At 47.7% G+C, this 20,949-nt stretch overlaps 1 protein-coding gene across 1 annotated transcript in view; it reads right to left on the reverse strand.

The window, feature by feature from the left end:
• Positions 1-261: 261 nt before the first annotated feature.
• The window catches only part of LOC142592611 (protein lifeguard 4-like), a 42,136-nt gene continuing 21,448 nt past the window's right edge, over positions 262-20,949 (reverse strand). The window contains exons 5-6 of the mRNA XM_075704151.1: positions 13,431-13,548; positions 262-666 (exon numbers count right to left, since the gene is read on the reverse strand). Coding sequence (XP_075560266.1) covers positions 414-666; positions 13,431-13,548 — 371 coding nt within the window. The 3' untranslated portion in view covers positions 262-413. The remainder of the gene's footprint in view (positions 667-13,430; positions 13,549-20,949) is intronic.

A 20,949-nucleotide genomic window follows, 5' to 3' on the forward strand; every position in this document is an offset into this window, starting at 1 on the left:
CAAATATCTAAAAGCACAAAGAAGATAATAGCTTAATTCTTGTGCAAAACACAACTCACAGACAAGGAACAAAAATAACGTACAGCGCAAAGGACAAGGACTGCGAGAGACGACATACACAGCACTAAGTATGTCGTCTCTCACACACCTTGTCCTTTGCGCTGTACATTATTTCTGATAACGAATTACCAACTAGCCCAAGCAACCACCCTAGTTCACAGACAAGGGTTCATCAGGGCTTTAAAAGAAGTGAGAATGAGAGCCTTGACAAGGTAAATCTTTACTTCCATCACTTCTGCTCAATCCATTGGAATGCCAGCAGTGTCTTGATTAGCACTGAAGCCTTTCACACCTCAACGGAAAAAAAAAAAGAAAAAGCTAGGGCTCCTTGGATGCCAAGTACCCTCCTTGAATCAATTTCTCCTTGACTCCCCGATAATGCGCAAAATGTGCAGGAACAGGTTGATGATGTCCAGGTACAGCTCGATGGTAGCCAGGATGTACTCTTCGGGAGAGACGCGGTGCATCAACATGTGGGTGTCAAAGATAATGAAGAAGGAGAACAGCACTGCACCGCCAAGTGAGAGCACAAACTCGAGGTGGCTAGAGGTGAGGAAGAACTGCAGCAGGCTCCCCATAAGCAGAACCATCAGGAACGCGTACAGTCTGCACAAAAAGGAACAAAAGCAGAGATAGCTTCACTGTACTATGCAGTGAGGTGGACCAGTACTAATACGAAGTGCACACAAAAACAGGAATGTATGAGACAGGGATTACCCAAGTTGAGAAGTCTCAGAAACCTCTGCAGGTACTGTCTCCTAAAGCACATTGCCAGGCTTTGTTTATTGCAGCTTTCAGCTTATTGTACAGGATGGGCAGTCTTCGTTAAGTGTCTTGTGAAAAATGGCATCAGCCCAAGATCTTGGCTAATCTTCAACACGAAAGCCATACCAGACAAGCCTGCACCTTCACACAAATTCACCGCTTCCCGTATATTCCTGGCATTTGACACTCTCTTGGGGATGTGAAAGTTGTACTGCATTACCTTTTCAACTTGATCATCCCAGCTGTTTTGTTTTCCGGTACGCTCGTGCACAACAATGCAACCCTTGACACCATAGTCATCCATGTCACAGAAGGTTAGTCATGTTTGTGACACGAGTGGTATCCACTGTTTTCTTCTCCCGTGTGAGCATTAAAGACGTTGCGGTTAGGTCAGGGTTAAAGAAGCAGAAAGAAGCTTGTTACATTTACTTACAAGAACACTAAATAGGAGGCTAAATAGAGTCAAGGATCTCTAGTCACTCTCAGGTCTCAGTCTCCCTCAGGATATCACAATCTCGGCACTGGGCGGATCACTAGCCATGCTCGAACACTCGTTACAAAGCGCGTTCGAGGCTACCAAAGATTTTCTTTCAAACACGGGCCTTGAACTCTCCCCCGCGAAATCAGAGCTACTGTTATACCGCCAGTCCAGACAGGGGGTCAGAAATCTTGCGCCTCTGGAAACTCTGCCAAAAGAAATTCGAGCTAGAAATGGGCATCCCCATACCGAGGAAGGACTCGGTCAAAATTCTAGGTCTCCTCATTGATGCCAAGGGCTGTAACTCGACGGCCCTCAACAGGCTCACTGGACAGGCTAATAATGTCCTAAGACTTGTAGCCCGCGTCTCAAATCGAAGAGGCAGTCTCAAAGAGGACAATTTGCTCAGAGCTTATCAGGCGTTCTTCCTGAGTCATGTCATCTACATCGCGCCGTACCTTAATTAGGGTGAAGTGGAAAAGGCCAAGCTCGACTCCCTAATCAGAACCGGCCTCAAGCACGTGCTCGGCCTTCTGCAGTGCACGAGCACTGAGAAGCAGCTGGAGCTAGGACTCCATAACACCATCGATGAGCTAATAGAAGCTCACAGAGCGGCTCAGATAATGAGACTTTCATCCACTAAGCCAGGGATAAAGATTTTAGAAGAAGCGGGAATCCAACCCAGACATGAACCAGCGACCAAAGTTAGTTTGACCCGGGAAACCAGAAGTCGCATCGTGGTTGACCCCGTCCCGCAAAACATCCACCCAGTGCATAACGAGGGTAGAAGATTTGCGAGAGCCAAGTCTATCCTTAAAGCGATCAATCAGCAAAAACTAGATGCCCTGTTTGTCGATGCTGCCAGATATGACAGCGGGGATAAGTTCGCTGTCTCAGTGGTAGACGCGGGGGGGCAACCTGGTCAATGCAGCCTCTGCTTATACGAAGTTTGCCCATGTAGCGGAGGAAGTGGCGATCGCTCTGGCTTTTCACAGCTCAAAAGTTCCCGCTATCGTCTTCTCGGACTCGCGCATGGCGAGCCCGAGATCCTTCTCGTCCGCTATCATATCTGAACAGGTGAACAGTATTGTGATTAAAGCACTTCAAAGGACTAGGGAGAGCCGCGAAGGAGGATACCAAATCTCGTGGTTCCCAGCCCATCTAAATAGCTCAATTAACCCGCTTGAATGTAATCCTAATGAGCAGGCCCACCGGAGAGCACGCGATTTCACGCACCGCACTGTCGCAGGTAGCCAGACTTGGAAAGAGGTCAACATCCACAAAGATCCATTATGTACTTTCCAAGAAATTGTTTCCCATTATCGACTAGGCAGGAGGACATTTCCACCCCCTCGACCCAAATTGAACAAACCCCAGGCTACCACACTCAGACTCCTGCAAACCCGTTCGTATCCCACTCCTTGATCCATTAACAAGGTAGATCCTGAACACTCACAGTTATGCCCCAAATGTGGTCATGATTCATGCTCTTTTGACCACATGCTCTGGCTGTGCCCAGCCCTTAACGCCTCTCCACCCATCAGGAAAGAACAATGGCAGGAATCTCTCAAGAGCAGCAATCTCCACATTCAACTCCAGGCTGTCCGGAGGGCCCACGACATTGCGGCGGGGCTTGATCTCCCGGTCCCATCGTGGGCGGAGCCACCAACTTGATCTTCGGGAGCCTTCGGTTCTGGCTCCCCAAGATCTCACTCCCTCAGGATTCAAATAAAGTTCTTGTCATGTCTCAGGTTGTCGTCACATCTGCCATGCATGACCGGTCAATACAGTCCCTTCCCAGGAGGTGCAGCGGTGCAGGTGATTGCCACTTGGCACCCATTCAATTGTTGGAAGCCCCTGGCACCTCACAGACATTGTGCTGGTTCACTTTCCTGGCTGCCGCCACTAAAGAGAATCACTAAATCAGTTTCAACTGACAAAACATTCTTTCAAAACTCTACTTTCGCAGTGAGAGTTTGATTATTGTAAGATAAAATGAAAGTTTCATTTTGCTAATTTTGTGAACAAACCTCCATGCCCGTTGTCAGGAGTGACAAGCGTAAAGAAAGAAAGAAGACGAGGAAGAAGGAGTGGAGCGCGAGCGCGTGGAGCCGCGATCTTGGAGAAGGGGCGCGCGCTGGGAAGGACGTGGTGGCCAGGGCGCAGCGTTCCAGGAGAAGACGGCCGGAGATCGCCTCTCTGGGTCCTGCCCCAGGTCCTAGGCGACACATCGACGTCCCGCCCGAGTACCAGGCTCGGCGAGCAGATGTCCGACGTCCCCGGAACTACCGCTGGCCCGGACCTACCCGCCAGGACACGTCAGCGTTTGTGCCGCTGACCGTGGACGCGCGGAGGCTGGCTACAGCCAGTCACTGTCCCGTCCGGAGAACTACGCTGGGCCGGCGAGCACCGGGAGCGCCAGCCGGCACGAGCCGCGCTCTGCCGGAGCGCGACAGACCCGCAGCGACCGTGCCTTCGTCACGTCGGCCGGGGCATCGGGGACGCCGGACACTAACAACGACTGACGACGACCAGATCGCATCGACGGACCACAGACCGGGGGGACGCCGATACTCGCGTCGAACCAAACCGGTACTGTAAGCGCCACTACTACAGCGAATAGACGATCGCCGCACAGACGTTTGTAAACGCGGTAGTGTGAGCGGAAAGCTGAGCAAGGGTGGACGCATTCCGTGTGTGATAAGTGTTGAATCTGACCGTCTGTTCCTGTTACTAAAATAGCCGATTGAATGAATGTTACGTGTGTATTGCATCTTGCGTTCGTGTGTTCCTTCCGCCCGCTGAAGCAAGCGTACCAGGCGTTAACGTACGCGTGACAACATTGGCGAGCCTGCCAGGATCCCTTTAACTTTGTCACGTGCCTCGGTGTGTCTTGAGCAGCGGAATGGACCTTGAACGTTTGATGACGGCAGGGAGTGCCGCGGGCATGTCGGCTGAGGCCATAATAGCACTATATCACGAGGAACAGAAGCGATTAAGAGAAGAACGCGCAGAGGCGCGAGAGGCTGCGAAGGAAGATGAGGAGAGAGCGAAGGCAGCTGAGGAGAGAGCCAAGGCCGCTGAGGAGAGAGCGAAGGATGCGGACGAGCGTGCGTATAGGAATTTGATTTTGGAAAAAGAGCTTACAGAAAAGAAATTACAGCTGCGCATGAGTAACAGTGGAGAAGAGGCAGGAAATAGCTCAGACGCGCTACCTCAGAGAATAGCGACAGTGTGTCCCCAAAAGCTTATCGCCCCTTTTGACGAAAGGCGAGATGACCTAGATGCCTACATGCAGCGTTTCGAGCGAATAGCAACTGGACAAGGCTGGCCGAAGAGTGACTGGGCGACGGGATTGAGTATGTGTCTCGTGCGGGAAGCATTGGCCGTGTACAGCCGGATGTCAGCGACTGATGCACTAGATTACGACAAGGTAAAGAAGGCTCTCCTACAACGCTTCAGACTAACGGCCGAAGGTTTCAGGGATAAATTCCGAAGCTCCAAGCCACACGATAACGAGACAGGCCAGCAATTCGCCGCTCGCATCTCCAACTACTTTGATCGTTGGTTGGAGATGGCTAACATAGAGAAGACATTTGAAGAATTGAGGGACAACATGATTGCAGAACAGTTCCTAGCATCATGTCATCAGGGCGTGGCAATATTCCTGAAAGAACGCAACTTGAGGACGTTGGCTGAAATATCTGAACACACCGACCGGTATTTAGAAGCCCAAGGCCAAAGGAATTTGGGAAAGGGGAAGGAAGATAAAAAGACACCAGATGAGAGAGCCCAGACTCGAAGTACAATCAAATGTTTTATGTGTGACAGGATAGGGCATCGGGCTGTGAATTGCCCCTTGGGTCGTACTCGCAGTTCGACGTTGAAGTGCGAGGGGTGCGGACGGCATGGACATACAATACGAACCTGCCGAGCTAAGTCAGAAAATAAGACTGCCTGCATTGTTGCGAGCGAAAATCCCATTGCTGTTGACAGTACGCGAATAGAACAGAAGGAGGCCAGCGACAAGGCAAGTGCTGTCACGACGGCTCCGAGGTCAGAAGACCCGGAAACCTCGATGCCAGTAGTAGTGGGAATGCTGCAGGGACGAAAAGTGTCGGTACTAAGAGATACTGGGTCCAACATTGTTCTGGTAAGGCAATCCATGGTGTCGGACAGAGATATCACTGGTACAGAAACACCAGTTCGATTGGCGGATGGTACAGTACGGCGAATGCCTATGGCTCGTGTGTTGCTTTTGACGCCTTATTATTGCGGTTGGATTGAAGCCCGGTGCGTCAAAGAACCGCTTTACGACGTCATTCTTGGGAATGTGCCAGGAGTCAGAAGAGTGGATGATCCAGATCCCCTCTGGAGTTTTCCCAATATCCAGATTACACGTAGGATGGAGCATGAATCCACCGAAGCCGGTGGCAGAGACAACGAAAGAAGTTCGGATCCGTATACCAGAGAAGCTAGGATATTGTCAGTAGAGAAAAGCACAAGGAACCAGGATAGGAAAGATGTCCATATAAAGAACACTTCAGGCACCGCCATCGATATAACCTCTATAGAAATGAAGAAAAGGCAAGAAGCGGATAGTACGTTGCGACATTATTTTGAAATGTTAGGGAAATGGATTCAGAATAAGAAGAGCCGGGTCGTACATAAGTTTGAGAAGGTTGGAGAATTACTGTTCCGGATAGCCAGAACCCACGATGGAAGAGAAACACGACAGCTAGTAGTGCCAGTGAGTTTACGAAGAGCAGTCCTCGAGCTGGCGCACGACACTATTATGACTGGCCATCAAGGAGTAAGGAAGACTACCAGCCGAGTATCAGAACAATTCTTTTGGCCGTGCATGCAAAGTGACACGAAACGGTTTGTGAGATCTTGCGAGATATGTCAGAGAAACACACCAAAAAGGTTGATATCAAAGGTACCTCTAGGGACTACGCCTATTATTGAGCAACCATTTCAAAAGGACGCCGGAATGGTCATGACAGAGTTGGTTGCTGAAAGCCCCTACCAAGCAGACATCCCAGGAACAGAAATTACGCCTCAGAAAGCGAAGATAACAAGCATGATGTCTAAACCGAGCGTATGTGAGAAAAGACGGACTCAAGAATTGAAGAGCAATGGACGCATCATCGCTGTGTCCGACCACTTTGACAAGCCCAGGGCATGCAGGGCTGGGTCCCGCCCCAACTCCTGGTTTCATCTAAATCATCCTACTCGAGGCAATGTCGCGATGAGGCGCCAGCGTCGAGAGTCAGGACTACTGCACAGCTTCCTGTCTGGCTGTATCGATGTCAGACAACAACCGGTAGGCAGGAGTACGCGGATTTAGTGAGTAAACGTGACACGAAGGACATCACTGACTTTTCGGAATATGTTCGTTTACGTGTTTACTGTGTGAATATGTTTGTATACTGGGGAACAGCTTGCTGTGCATGCATATAGTGTTTAGAGCTTCTGAGGAGTCTTCCTCAAACACTCGCGGAATACAATGCCTTGTGAATGGTGCTGGCGTGGACATTGATGTATTGTTAAGATTGGGCAGAAACTTACGTGCTTACGTGATGTGCGCGTGGGTGCAGTGAAGTGCAGTGAAGTGTAGTGATGGTGTGAATTAAGAAAGGCCGAAGTGAAGTTATATGTGGTGGGTGCAGTGAAGTGCGGCGAAGTGCAGTGATGGGGGTGAACGAAGCGGCGAAGTGAAGTTATATGTGGTGTAGGGAAGTGAAGTGCAGTGTCCGTGTAAACCCAAGAGGTGACGAGTAGTGAGGGCAGTTTTCGCGGAGCGAAAACTCAGAAAACAAGGGGGCCATTGTCAGGAGTGACAAGCGTAAAGAAAGAAAGAAGACGAGGAAGAAGGAGTGGAGCGCGAGCGCGTGGAGCCGCGATCTTGGAGAAGGGGCGCGCGCTGGGAAGGACGTGGTGGCCAGGGCGCAGCGTTCCAGGAGAAGACGGCCGGAGATCGCCTCTCTGGGTCCTGCCCCAGGTCCTAGGCGACACATCGACGTCCCGCCCGAGTACCAGGCTCGGCGAGCAGATGTCCGACGTCCCCAGAACTACCACTGGCCCGGACCTACCCGCCAGGACACGTCAGCGTTTGTGCCGCTGACCGTGGACGCGCGGAGGCTGGCTACAGCCAGTCACTGTCCCGTCCGGAGAACTACGCTGGGCCGGCGAGCACCGGGAGCGCCAGCCGGCACGAGCCGCGCTCTGCCGGAGCGCGACAGACCCGCAGCGACCGTGCCTTCGTCACGTCGGCCGGGGCATCGGGGACGCCGGACACTAACAACGACTGACGACGACCAGATCGCATCGACGGACCACAGACCGGGAGGACGCCGATACTCGCGTCGAACCAAACCGGTACTGTAAGCGCCACTACTACAGCGAATAGACGATCGCCGCACAGACGTTTGTAAACGCGGTAGTGTGAGCGGAAAGCTGAGCAAGGGTGGACGCATTCCGTGTGTGATAAGTGTTGAATCTGACCGTCTGTTCCTGTTACTAAAATAGCCGATTGAATGAATGTTACGTGTGTATTGCATCTTGCGTTCGTGTGTTCCTTCCGCCCGCTGAAGCAAGCGTACCAGGCGTTAACGTATGCGTGACAACATTGGCGAGCCTGCCAGGATCCCTTTAACTTTGTCACGTTTAACTGTGTCCACGCGCTCGCGCTCCACTCCTTCTTCCTCGTCTTCTTTCTTTCTTTACGCTTGTCACTCCTGACACCTGTACACCACTGTGGCATCACTAATTTCAAATGATCTTCTTGTATTTCGGCTGTTCTGGCTCAGTAGAAGTTGCTGAAACATCCCAAGTTCAGCCTGTTGCTCTTTGGGAACACAATTTATTCCATTCTTACCGATAAAAACTCAACTGGAGCACACAGCTGCTATAAACATCCTAGACATCATGGCGAGCTGGTGCAAGTACGCCAAGACAGTGTTGCCACCAGTCTCGATTTTGTACCTTTTCTGACTTACTAAACCTTTTTTTTTTTTTTTCACATTAAGAGTGACTTTTTTTTTTGTTGTAGAAGGGTGGTATACTAATACCGCTTAAACTGCTTTTCCCTTAAGGGTTCCTTTAACAAGAAGTTTTTGCTTATGGCAGAATTTGGCCACCACTGTCCAAGATCTCCCATGACATCTACACAGACTTTCCTCCGTGTTTGCAAGACAATTTCTCAAAGCAATCGACCAATATCTCTCATAGCTGCAGTCTCTGCAATCACTCCCTCTGCTGGTGTAATGGCCTTCCGTTGGAGATGCCTCGGTACGCCCAAACGCACACACAGAAATGGCACCAAAACATCATCACTGCCACATGTGCAAATTTCCTGACAGCCTCGAGTGCCAAAGAGAGTCGAGCACTTTGAGACCTCCCAAAAGTTATTACAACACAGCAACCCATCATGGATTACCAGGCCATGCCTTTTCACCTTGGCCTGTTCTCAAGTTTCTGGCAGCAACAGGTCTCCTAGGTGTGCACTGGAAACAACTGGCCAATCATATTACATTGACTTTATACCTGCCTCAGAGTTCTTCAACTGCTATGCTTACCACTTCCAAGATTTCTTTTTTTTTTACAGTGAAGCTGTTAAGGGCTAGTTCCCCCAGGATTGTGTCCATGTGTAGACACAAAGCTATCAGGATTCGCTCCAGTGACGTCTTCTTCCACAGCTGGCTCTTTGGTGGCCCTCAGCACTACAGCGCGAACACACGCATTCCAGTGCTCCCGCAATCGTTGTCATCATTATTAATTAAGAAAAACACAAGGACATAACCAATTTCACAGCAAAGCTGTTAAGGGCTAGTTCCTCCAGGACACAAAACTCCCCATACATGAACCGATCCCAAAGATAGTGCAATGCCGGGCCAAGCAGCGGCAGAGGTAAAGCAGGTGTTGAGCCCTACTCATATGTAGGCCGATCCCGAAGATAGTGCAGTTCTCCGCTGCTCACTTAGGATGCATTAACACCAGCATTTGACAGAATTCACACAACTGACATTGACTGGTGGCCAACAAATGACTCATGGCAACTAATGTTCCACCACACAGAAATGTCTTACAATTGATGTCATTTATGTTTGTTCGCACTGTGTAAAATAAGCAGACATCCTGCTCCTGCACTGCTGATTGGTTTGGAAGGTTTACGACTGCAGTAGCACAACCGAAAAATCGACAAGCAAGCAACTGACCCAAGACATTCGCTTTTCGACAAAGGTGGCAATTCGTCACCATTGGTCAGTTTGCAACCAACTTGGTCGTGCAACCTCTGTGAGCCACTGGTTTGAACGAGCCTTAAGTGTGGTTAGTGCATTACTGAAAGATACAAAAAGCACGTCCTCAGTGGCTGCCAGTGGAATGTATGCTAGCTCTGTTCTGGCTTCCTCTCCCATAAAACTTGAATTTGAGCCCTGTCCTTTATATTTCAATGCCACAGTCTCCCTAACAAGTCTAATTTCGGTCCCTGATCTCAGAGCTTTTCCAAATTACCTTCTGTAGGCCGTGCAACTAAGATTCCTGTTCTTGCCCCTCATTTACAACAGCAGAAATATCTTTTCACTCCCACAGGCAGTCACTGTCGCCACAATTGCCTAGTCATGACGCAACTCTATGCTACCTGTTTGTTTGCTTGACTTGCTTTTTGGACCATTTCTTGCCAAATGGTCAGCCAACTAGCATTAAAAACACCTCTCTTCTCACACCATCAATGCAGCCACAGAATGTGGCACGGCACCTGTCTTCTTTTGCTTCATGCCTGGCATACTTCTAGCGTTTTCTACGGCTGCCACTGCAGTCTGCTTGCAATTGACACTCTCCATCAATCTGTCGATTTCTGTTGGCGTAGGAAACCTGTCACCTCTCAGCATACTGTGGGCCTTCCTTCCATTGTCAAGCATTGTTTGTTTCTGTCGGTTACCATCAAAGTGCTGGCTCTCTATTTTTCCAGGTAATAACCCAAATAATTATCCAAGTTTAGAGCAAACATCCCAGGACTCACTTTCCCCTCTTTTGTCTCCCCAGACCTCTTGTATAATGCTGCCCATTGTCTCCAAAAACATGAAATGTTCTCTCAAAGATGCCTGTCGTCCTTTCTTGTGCTGTCAGTCTTGAGAGCAGCCTATGCGCCCTTTTTCATTCAGTCGTAGTAACACCACACCGGCCCGCCACTCAGCAGGAATGTCAAACGAATCAAGAGTTGCCCCTACAGGCGCAAACCATCAAGGAACTAAGGCTTCCTGACATGGGGTTCATGCCAGCACCTCTTTATCAAGCTGGCAAGCTTTAGCTGCTCATCCTCCTCTTGTTCCGTCACAGTGTTCCACTGCTGTCATCCTCACAGAACTCTGATTTTTCCTGGGTTAGAAACTCATGGCTCTTTGAAATTGCCTCCTGCTTTTCAGTTTCTGCTTCAAAACTCTTTCATTGAAACTGGATCAGCGTTATTTGGCATTCCAATGCACCATCTCACATGATGTCTGCTTGACACCCTGTCATATGAATGCTCATCACCAGCTCGTGTAGGTTTACCACACCGTCTTTCTCCATTTCCGAGGTATAATTCGTGCTTTGCAAGTTATATGGGTTTTGCATTGTCTGTACATGGCAGAAAAGTAAGAGGCAATCGCAAGGCTCTCAAAATGTCACGCAGCGGTGCTCACTGTCTCCTCAGAGCTTGCTGGGAAGTTGGCTTTCCATTAGCACTAGTTGGGCCCAGTGAACACGTCAATCGCATCTTAAGGCATGGCCACACCAGACAAAAAGGCACACGGGGCACCATTGGCAATAAAACACAGGTGCAGCATTATCAACTAGCAGTTAGCTACTGCGTTAGTCGAATCTCAGCCTGAAGGCATTGCCTTCTTTCAAAGTTGGCGTGCAGATTGAACATATCGAATGCTTCTTTAGAGCGTAGCTCTTAGGAGCCCGTTCCTACAGCGAGCATCCGGGTTTTCCCTTGTAACCAAGCGAACTGGCAGAGCAAAAGATGAAAGTGAACGCAAAGCACAGCGGAGATGAAAGAAGAGAGTGCAAGAAGGGAAGCGAATGAGGAGGCTACAGTGAAAGCATGAAGCGGGAAGTGGAGGAGGAGAGTATGGTAAAAGAGCAAGGAGGAAAGCACAATGCTGCACAAGACTACAACTGTTGCTGGTGCTCCATAGTATTTGTAATGTGATCGTATGCGCGAAGTGAATCGTGTAGTACTTTCTGGAATCCACGTAGGCACCAACGATTATACTGGAACCTCCGACGAGTCATGTATAAAAGCCAACACGCTTGACCCACAAATCAGATTTTCAACAATTGCTGACTAAGCTCACCGCTATTGTTGTGTTTTGAGTGTTATACCGGTGCCACATGTACGCTTCTGATCACAATCGGGGCCAATCGGATAAACTGCTATCGCGATCCTGAGGGAACCGGATCTGGGTGATCGTGATCCAAGAATCGTGATCGTGATCCAAGGATTGTGATCAGGCTCCTTAAGTGCGATTGCAGGCTCATGTCTGCGCCCTCTAGCGCAGTATTCTGAAAATGGTAAACACAAGTGAAGGCATCAATAGGAAATGTTGAAAAATCTTTTTATCCGCAATAATGAGCTGTAAAACTGAAATAATGTCAAAATTTAACCATATTTTGCAAATCTGAATTTGTAGCCAATACTACATTATGCAGTTCTGAGAGTTGCTGAAGATCACAAGACGAGAATAACTTGATTCGGATGTTTGGACTGTGAAGCAGCGACCAATAATGATCGCGATCAAGAAATCTGATCTGGATTGGCCCCGATTGCAATCAGAATTGTACATGTGACAAGTATTACCTGCTTTGCAATACTGCGCTCCGTTTGCAACATGCCGCACGAGACAGATTGTCCATGCCACATAATATATCGCGAAATGACAACACATATAGAGCTGTGCTTAAATTTCGCATTAGGGAATATTTTAACTGTCGGTGAGTTCTTCCTTCGTCTACTGACAGATGGGTGCTTTGCTTTCATTCCCAAGCATTCATTCTTAATGCAAGAGATATAAGGTGATGAGAACCTCATTGCAAGCGTAACTGAGGGCATCATGAGATCGCGTCTGGCACTATACAATTTCATGTTAAAGAACTTCATGATTCGTGATCCACATACAGCCCTACAGTGTGAGCTGACAGCAGAAACTATAAATGTGAGTGGACCCCGACAGGGGTCCTTAAGGGAAAATAAATGATAAATGATAATGATGATGAAATTAGCATTCTGACACGTCCGTATGATGGGTCTGGATGACACTGGGTCCCTCGTATGCATGTTACTAAAGCAGTCACTCTCATTGATTTCCTGTGTCCAAGGTGCATGGCACGATGCGAAAGGCAGCTCTCAGACCTGTCCTTTGTACCGCAATACCGCAATAGGATAATGCCATGCAGCAACTTTTGCGGCCTGTATTTGGCTGCCTGCAGTGGACTGCATGCATTTTCCCTTTACTGTGGCCGTGCCTTTAGAACGCCCACCACTGCCTTCATCTACTTAACCTCAAAAATCTTGTTGATTGCACCAGTTGCATTTGCAACACAAGGGCGACAGTTTTATTCTCCCAAGTAGGAAGTGAAGGCAACATGGCGGGGCCATGGTTAAAAAAAGAAACTCGTTACGTTTATTTACAAACACGTTAATTAGGTGACTAAACAAAGAGAGAGAAAGCCAGAAATTTGAGTCGTCTTCTCTGTTGTTCCCAGCTACCATGTGCATTCCCCCCGCAGATGAGAGAATATGGTCATCGTCACTTAGCACTCGTACACTTGTTAAAAAGTAGCCTTGTGTGAATATCAGTTTTACAGTTAGACGTGAAGTCGAAGCAAATAGTAATTAGAGTCGAATAATTTCAAAGGCAATAGTTGGGATTAACTGTGGGACTTTCATAAAACCATGACACAAGCATCAGACGTTCACAAAGCCAAATGAAATGGTTCTTCAGTTGCAAAGAAGGAAACAGTTTCATCCCTGAAATTACTGTAGTTTTGAATGCCAAGTTGCGTTATACATGCACACCAAGTGAGCACACTTGCATTCCACATCACGGAACAAATCAATTAAGGAATGCAGACTCACCCTGCCCCCCACGTTGAGAAATCCCGCTTGCTCTGGAAGGTGTAGAGCGTGAGACCACCGGTGACGCCCAGTGTCAGCAGGAAAGCTTGCAGCACAGCCATCTGATCGTAGAAGGACACTGCAAGGGCACGCTGATAGTGAGGTTTACACAAAGAGCGCAGTAAATGGATTTAAAGAAAAACATTCAGTTTATAAGATGTGAAAGTACAAACAAAGCAAGACAGAATGTGGAAAAGAAAGGATAACACTAGAATTGACAAAATGTTTAAAGCCATCCAGCCATAGCAGCATGCAATATCAGTGACTCTGAACCAAGGAGGAAAGAAACAGTATAGAAGAGGCCTTGACGTCACGCTTTTGAAGCCAGACATGCAGTGATTTCGGCATGACACTTCCATTTTGAGTATTTAATCAGCTCGCTGGAGCAGATGGGCACAAGCTTTGCACTTGCACTGCCATGAGCTGCCAGCAGTCTATGCTGCTGACGCACGTCAGAAAGAAACCTACAAAACTTCTGCACCAGTTTCAACTAAGCAGATGTGCTCCAATGTTTTTCCACGACGCATTGAAGAACACAACGAAGACCTGAGCCATCACATGCCATCACATCACATCACATGCAAGAGCCTGTGTTGCTGGTTGCTACTCACACTCACCGTTCACAGACCCAAAACACAATGGTCAAGCATACAAACTGCAGTCCAAACGCAGCTTGTCTCAAGAAGGAAATGTGCTTCGAGAAATGCCCGAGAAGAACACTCTTTTTGAACCCTTCAAAAACCGAGAGCAGCGAAAGCTTCATGGGTGCAGTTTCTATGGAAACAAAGATGTATGGACCATGAGACCAAGTGCTCCCTGTCGAAAAGCAGCGTGCGACTTCAGGCACACTCTCTGCAATACAGCCAGGCTAGCTGGGGCCTTTCCTAAGGTTTCCTTCCTCCATGCTCTGAACCAAGTGTGCCAAATAAAGAAACATCACGCACATAAAAAAAAAAAATTATCACAGAAGCAGTGATGGAAGCAGCACTTCATCTTTCGGAGCAGCTTTCAGAGCAGCTTTCAGAGCGGGAAAAATTACGGTCTGGAAAAGGAATTTAGGCTTCCAGAGCTAAAAATGTTACTCTTTAGAGTAAGGAAACGATACTATGGAGCAGTAACTTACTCTTCTGGTGCAAAAAGGAAGCTCTATGTATTATGCTAACATGCAAGTTTTTACTTCAACTTGTTAAATTTCTTTTATTACATATAAGAAGATGGCGACAAATTCAAATTCCTAATTTAAACCCTAATTCAATGTTACTTCTGCATTTCCATAAAGAGTTTACTCCCCCAATTTGTCCCTGGCTTCGTTATCCGTTACATCTGCTAAATGCTTGATTTGTGAAAGCATTCTATCTGCCAAACTCAGGTCCAAAATTTGGATACGTACAGCCTACCAATTTTTTAATGACATAGCATGAGTGCCATATCCTCGTGCATTAATAATTATGCCCTGGGCTATCCTGGTGCATAACTATGCACCATAATTATGCTCATGCACTTAAAAGGCGTGCTAGCAGTTGGAGTGTATGGTCGGTTAGGCTGTTCTATTCACAGCTACACGTCTGCCTCACTGCAAGGCGCTGACGCACTTTCTGGTTAGCTCTCGCGCAACATTGGCACATGTACTTGTTTATCTTTATCGGGCGACCACGTTTCAATATCACGCGACAGCCAACCAGAAAGTGCATCAGCGCCTTGCCTAGAGGCAGACGTTGTGGGGATTTGGGGAATTCGACGCGCCACTGCGCAGGCACATTTCACCTTGTTCTGCAATCCTTAAGCCACATCGTCCTCGCTCCAAACCAGTTTTTAGCGGTGGCGCTCCACTCACGGTGGTTCGCCGGGAGGGCGGAGCTAGTGACGTCACGGAGCGGCCCCTGGTGGCTACTGCCGTGGTGGTAGCAACTATCTTGCTCCTTGGAACGGCGCCCGGTACGTACATGCTTCCTCTCGTCCGCCGACACCTTTGTGACTAAGACTGAGCTCACGCACGGTGCCTTTGCCCATGCGGGGAGCGCGTACCTCGTGTTGTTCCTATCCCGACGCTAAGCCGAAGAACGGGTGCCTAGTGCTCGCGCGAGGTCGTACCATGCCGAGCCGCACTCATCGGAAGCCCAAGCCGAAGGAGATTGCCCGAGCTCTCGTGAGTTGGCCCTTAGGCTATCACTAGAGCAAGTAGCATAGCCACCGGGACTTTTCCTAGCGGCTTGTCCCAGCTTGAGCCTGTGCTCTCGCAGCGACGTGCTACAGGCGCCCCTGACTGTATTTTTGCCCTTGGTGAGGGACCCCTTTGGTTCCCCCCCGTCCCGGGACCGGGCGTTTGTGCAGTGTCGGGTGCCATTGGAGACAACAAACGGTTTCTGTCAACTTAGGGCAATACTGTGCTCTTGCGTGTGTCGCTCGGTAGCCCCTTGTTGCCTGAACTTGCGCGCAGCGGCGCTAGAGGCTGACGGCTGACGCGGCCCTGTGGCTCGCTAAGCTCAAACCCGCGGTGGTCGGTACTCCTGCGAGACCCGAAGACCCCACAACGTGTACCTTATTAAAGGTGGTTGTACTATATCGACACTATGTTGTATAACTGAAATTACTACCCGAGTGAGTTGGTTAGCTGATCAGAAGTACTACAAAGCAGTGCAAGTCAAGATGGAACAGAAACAAGGGCACTTTTTTTTGTTGTCCTTGCAGGCAACATGCATGATGGAACAGCATCTGTGTTGTGTGGTTTGTGCATCTGTAAATGTCTACTTCTTTGTCCCATTTCTGAAATTTTTTTCGATGTCTCTGCTACCCAGTAGTAATAATATGTGCCATATGCATTTCTCAAAACTGCTAAGCAATTGCGAAAAGGCATTGAGCAGCTGTGCCCTCGAAACAATTGTGTGTCACCACAACTACATAAAATAATTATTTCTATAGTTACAAGCACCAGATGTAAAACACTAATCAAAGGCATGTATAGATACCACTGATGGATCGCGAAATGGCCACAAATATCTAACATACAAAGTAGCAAGAAATCATGTGCCCCGTAAGTGCGCACAGTGACAGGGCTTTATGAAATTAAAAAAAAAATTGCATTTCAGCCAACTAGCTAAAGTATCAGTCCTATTGTAATATGCATGTCACTGATGGATTATGCGCATCTGCCTTTATTATTTGGACTTCCCTGCAGCACTGCCGTGTTCTTCTAGACACTGGAGGTTCAGACAATCCTGCCAGAAACATGCTCATATACTTCAGTGCCAATAAAGTTGAACATACAGCTCCTCGTCTTTTCTCCTCCCCCTCCTCTACTTGAGGTTACCTCAGATCCGTCCCTGTTCATAGAGCGAATGTATAGTAAGGGCGCAACTGCAGACCTTGTAAACAAAGTTCCAAACTAGCAAAATCGTGCATGTGGCACACTTTGCCATGCACATCAGGCTGCCAGACGTGCCAGCGACGGGTGAACACGAAGCACCTCTGCAGGCAAGACTATCGTGTTATTTTAGGTAGAGAATATATTTGAGTTCACCGAAAATGCATTGTATATCTAGCCACGCTCATGGCCGCATGTATACAGGTGACTCCAAAATCACAATGTTGGAACCATTGAGAAATACTATGCCATATCACCTGCGCATGTGCGATTCCGGAACAATGAGGCCAGAATCATTTAGAAATCATTCCGTACTGGGGGGGAGTTACCCAACGCGATCAGGAAAACACTTCTATCTCGGATAATTCAAAGAAGTTTTCAGGCATGTAGGGCCCTCGGGGCTGTACTTGTTGGCGATAAGGTAGCCTCCAAACCTGCGGGATTATCTCACTCAGCTATGTCGAATGCTCGGTTGCCATAGCTGAAAGTTCGAATCCTGCTATCAGTTTTTTTTTTTTTTTTAATGATGATGAGCTTGAAATTCACTTCCTCCAGTAAACAGCATCTGCAGGCTTGGAGTGACGCCTGTCACCGGCAAAAGCTGCCGAGAGCAAGCGGGGCTATACTAACCCAGGTACAACCAGACTAGGAAGGCCCACAAAGCTTCAACAAGTCACTCTCTCACCAGATCAGGAATTGGCCTCTCTAGTGCAGTATTCGGCCACCCCCTCCCAAATGGCTCACTCAATTATGCAATGGCCCTCAGTCCCCAGAAGCTGCGGAGCACCTGACCAAGGTGGTGGTCAGACCTGTAACACAGCAGAGGGTGCTAAGAATATCTGAATCCGGACAGGCCGCCAATGGAAACTGACCCTTGCAACGTTTAACACCCGAACCCTCTCAAGTGAGGCTAGCTTAGCAGGACTCTTTGAGGAATTATCAGACATTGCTTGGGACAACATCGGCCTTAGTGAGATTAGAAGAACTGGGCAGGCTTATACATAGCTGAATAACGAACATGTCCTCTGCTATAGAGGTCTCCTAGATAAGAAGCAATACGGGGTAGGACTTATAATACATAAGGACATAGCAGGCAACACTAATTCTACAGCATTAATGAGAGGGTAGTTGTAGTCGTAATCTAACTTAAAGGGACCCTGAAACAATTTGACGATTTTCTACAAACGTACTGAGTCGTTAGAGTAGGTCCTTGTGATCATTATTTGACTCACCTAAGTGCTTCTCGTAAAGCATGTAATTTGTTATAAGGTTTTAAAAATGCACGTCGCTGCCGATCGCAGCACACTGCTCGGCGGAATTTTAAGCCGTCCCTAGCCATATGACAGAAATCACCCATATGACATCAGCGGGGCGAGCTATCCAATTGGCTGACCAGGGCGCGTGATAGATAATTTTTCCAACTTTATGTTAAACAAATGATGTCCGTAATAGTTGAAACGTTAGTTAATTTGTTTTTATAAAAAGAAAGTAACATAAGGGGGATGCACAAGAACAATTTTTCAGTACACTTAAACACTTACGGCACACAGCAAGTGGCGTCTGCTTGTGTTACAGCGTACTCCATTTTGACGAGAGCTCTGCAGTCAGAGTAGGTCTCAGTCTTTTCGCAAGCACTATGATTCGACTTTGTTGCCTTGTGGACTGCAAACATAGCAACTGGCAATATGTCAAGCTGCGACATCGTGTCCCTCTGCAAGGCAGCATACGAGCGAACTGGCTGCTGCGCATAGAACTGCCGCTATCCGATCGGCGCCAGGATTTGCACGTTTGTGGCCGTCACTTTACACCAGAAGATTACTAATGCAATAGCGTTTCGCGAGTCCGGTATTAGGGCAAACGCAAGCGCAAGGGGACAGGGTCTGGCTGCTTGACTGCGCCGTAATGGGATGAGCAGAAGGGCAAATGTGAATGGTCTGCACGGTGCAGCCACCTGGTGGCACAGAGCTCAACCATACACAGTAGCAGTAACGAAGTGTATTCTTCTTTGCTACTGGTGCGTATTTCTCGCAGGAGTGTAATACACATTGTTTTTATAAATGTTTAAAATGTGTTATACTTGTTTAGTGCAATATTAGCGCTTTGTTTGGCTGGTTAAGCGTTGCGCCAACAAGTGGCTGGACCGTGCAGACCGATCAGGCCGCTCACGTACATCTACGCTAAAGTTCCTTCATCACCTTGAGTTTATGCCTCCAGTCATTTGCCAAAATGACCAGCTTGCCTGTGGTTACTGGAATACCAGACACGTTCGGCGCTACAACAGAATGCTCGCAACGCACGCTGCTTCGATAGCTCTCGCTTGGGGTCGACGGCCAAGCGGCTAGCGGAGAGGCTTCGCGCGGGCAAGGGCGGGCTCCAAAAGAACCGGAAGTGGACGCTGTGACGTCACATCGTGACGCAGAACCAGTGAAGGCGGAGCTTAGCCCCGCTCGCTCGGCGAACGAGTTGAGGAGGAAAAGCATGGCTAGGGAGGAGGGTAACTTGTAATCGCTTGTAGCCCCATTAATACGTTACACTTCACTTAAATTGTGGTGCGAATGTTCTACTTAAGCTGTACCCTACGCGTCAACAAAATTTGTCCGAACCGCTTCAGGGGCCCTTTAATAAGAGGTTTAGATTAAAGGTAGTACAAGCCTGCGCTCCAACATCCAGTCACGATAAGGAAGCAGATCAGTTTTATGAAGATGTTGAATGAGCGATGAGAAAAGTGCAAACTCAGTATATTGTAGTAATGGAAGACTTCAAAGCAAAAGTGAGGAAAAAGCAGGCTGGTGAACAAGTAATTGGCAACTACAGCGTCGATTCTAGGAACGCTAGAGGAGAGATGCTGGTAGAATTCGCAGAAAGGAATAAGCTTCGAATACGTAATCGACACCTTCCTCATGAAGCGTAGCAACAGAAAGTGGACCTTGAAAAGCCCTAATGGTGAAACAAAAAATGAAATTGATTTCATACTTTCTGCTGATCCCAGCATAGGGCAGGATGTAGAAGTGAGAGGTAGGGTGAAGTGCAGTGATCATAGGTTAGTGAGGGCTAGAATTCACCTCAATTTGAAGAGCGAAAGAGTAAAATGATCAAGAAGAAACTGGTCATCCTAGAGGCAGTAAGGGTAAAAGCAGACAAATTCAGTCTGGTACTTGCAAACAAATATGATGATGACATAGAGCTAATGAATGAAACCGTAACTGCAGAGGCTGCAGTAGAAGTGGCAGGCAAGGCACCAAGGCAACCAGTAGGCAAGCTCTCCCAAGTAACAAAGGCCCTAATAAAGAAACAACAAGAAATGAAAGTGTCCAACTCAAGAGATAGGATAGAATTTGTGGAACTGTCAAAGCTGATCAACACGGCGAAAATAAGTGACATTCGAAACTATAATGTGAGAAAGACTGAATAAACCATAAAAAATGTAAGAAACTTGGCATAGGACAAACCATGATGCATGCACTGAAAGATAAGCAGGGTAATATAATCAGAAATCTCGAAGATATAGTAAAAGCAGCAGAAGAATTCTATACTGTCCTGTACAGTACCAAGAGGAGTCAGGATACCTCAATTAGAAACAGTAATGAAGAGGATACAGGAATTCCTATAAATAGCAAGGAGGTCAGAAGGGCCTTGCAAGGCATGAAACAAGGAAGAGCAGCAGGAGAAGATGGAATAACAGTCAATTTAATCAAAGATGGAGGAGACATAATGCTTGGAAAACTGGTGACTCTTTATACGAAGTGTCTATCAACCGCAAGGGTCCCAAAAAACTGGAAGAATGCAAACATTATACTAATCCACAAGAATGGAGACATTAAATAATTGAAAAATTATAGGCCCATTAGCTTACTCACAGTATTATATAAAATATTTACCAAAACAATCTCCAATAGAATAAGGGCAACACTGGACTTGAGTCAACAAGGGGAACAAGTGGGTTTCAGGAAGGGATACTCTACAATGGATCACATCAATTTCATTAATCAGGTTATCGAGAAATCCGTAGAGTATAATAAGCCTCTCTATATGTCTCTCATAGATCATGAAAAGGCATTTGATTCATTAGAGATACCAACAGTCATAGTGGCATTACGTAATCAAGGACTACCGAACACT

The sequence above is a fragment of the Dermacentor variabilis genome, chromosome 9 (genome assembly GCF_050947875.1).
Source record: "Dermacentor variabilis isolate Ectoservices chromosome 9, ASM5094787v1, whole genome shotgun sequence".
In the NCBI taxonomy this organism is placed as follows: Eukaryota; Metazoa; Arthropoda; class Arachnida; order Ixodida; family Ixodidae; genus Dermacentor; species Dermacentor variabilis.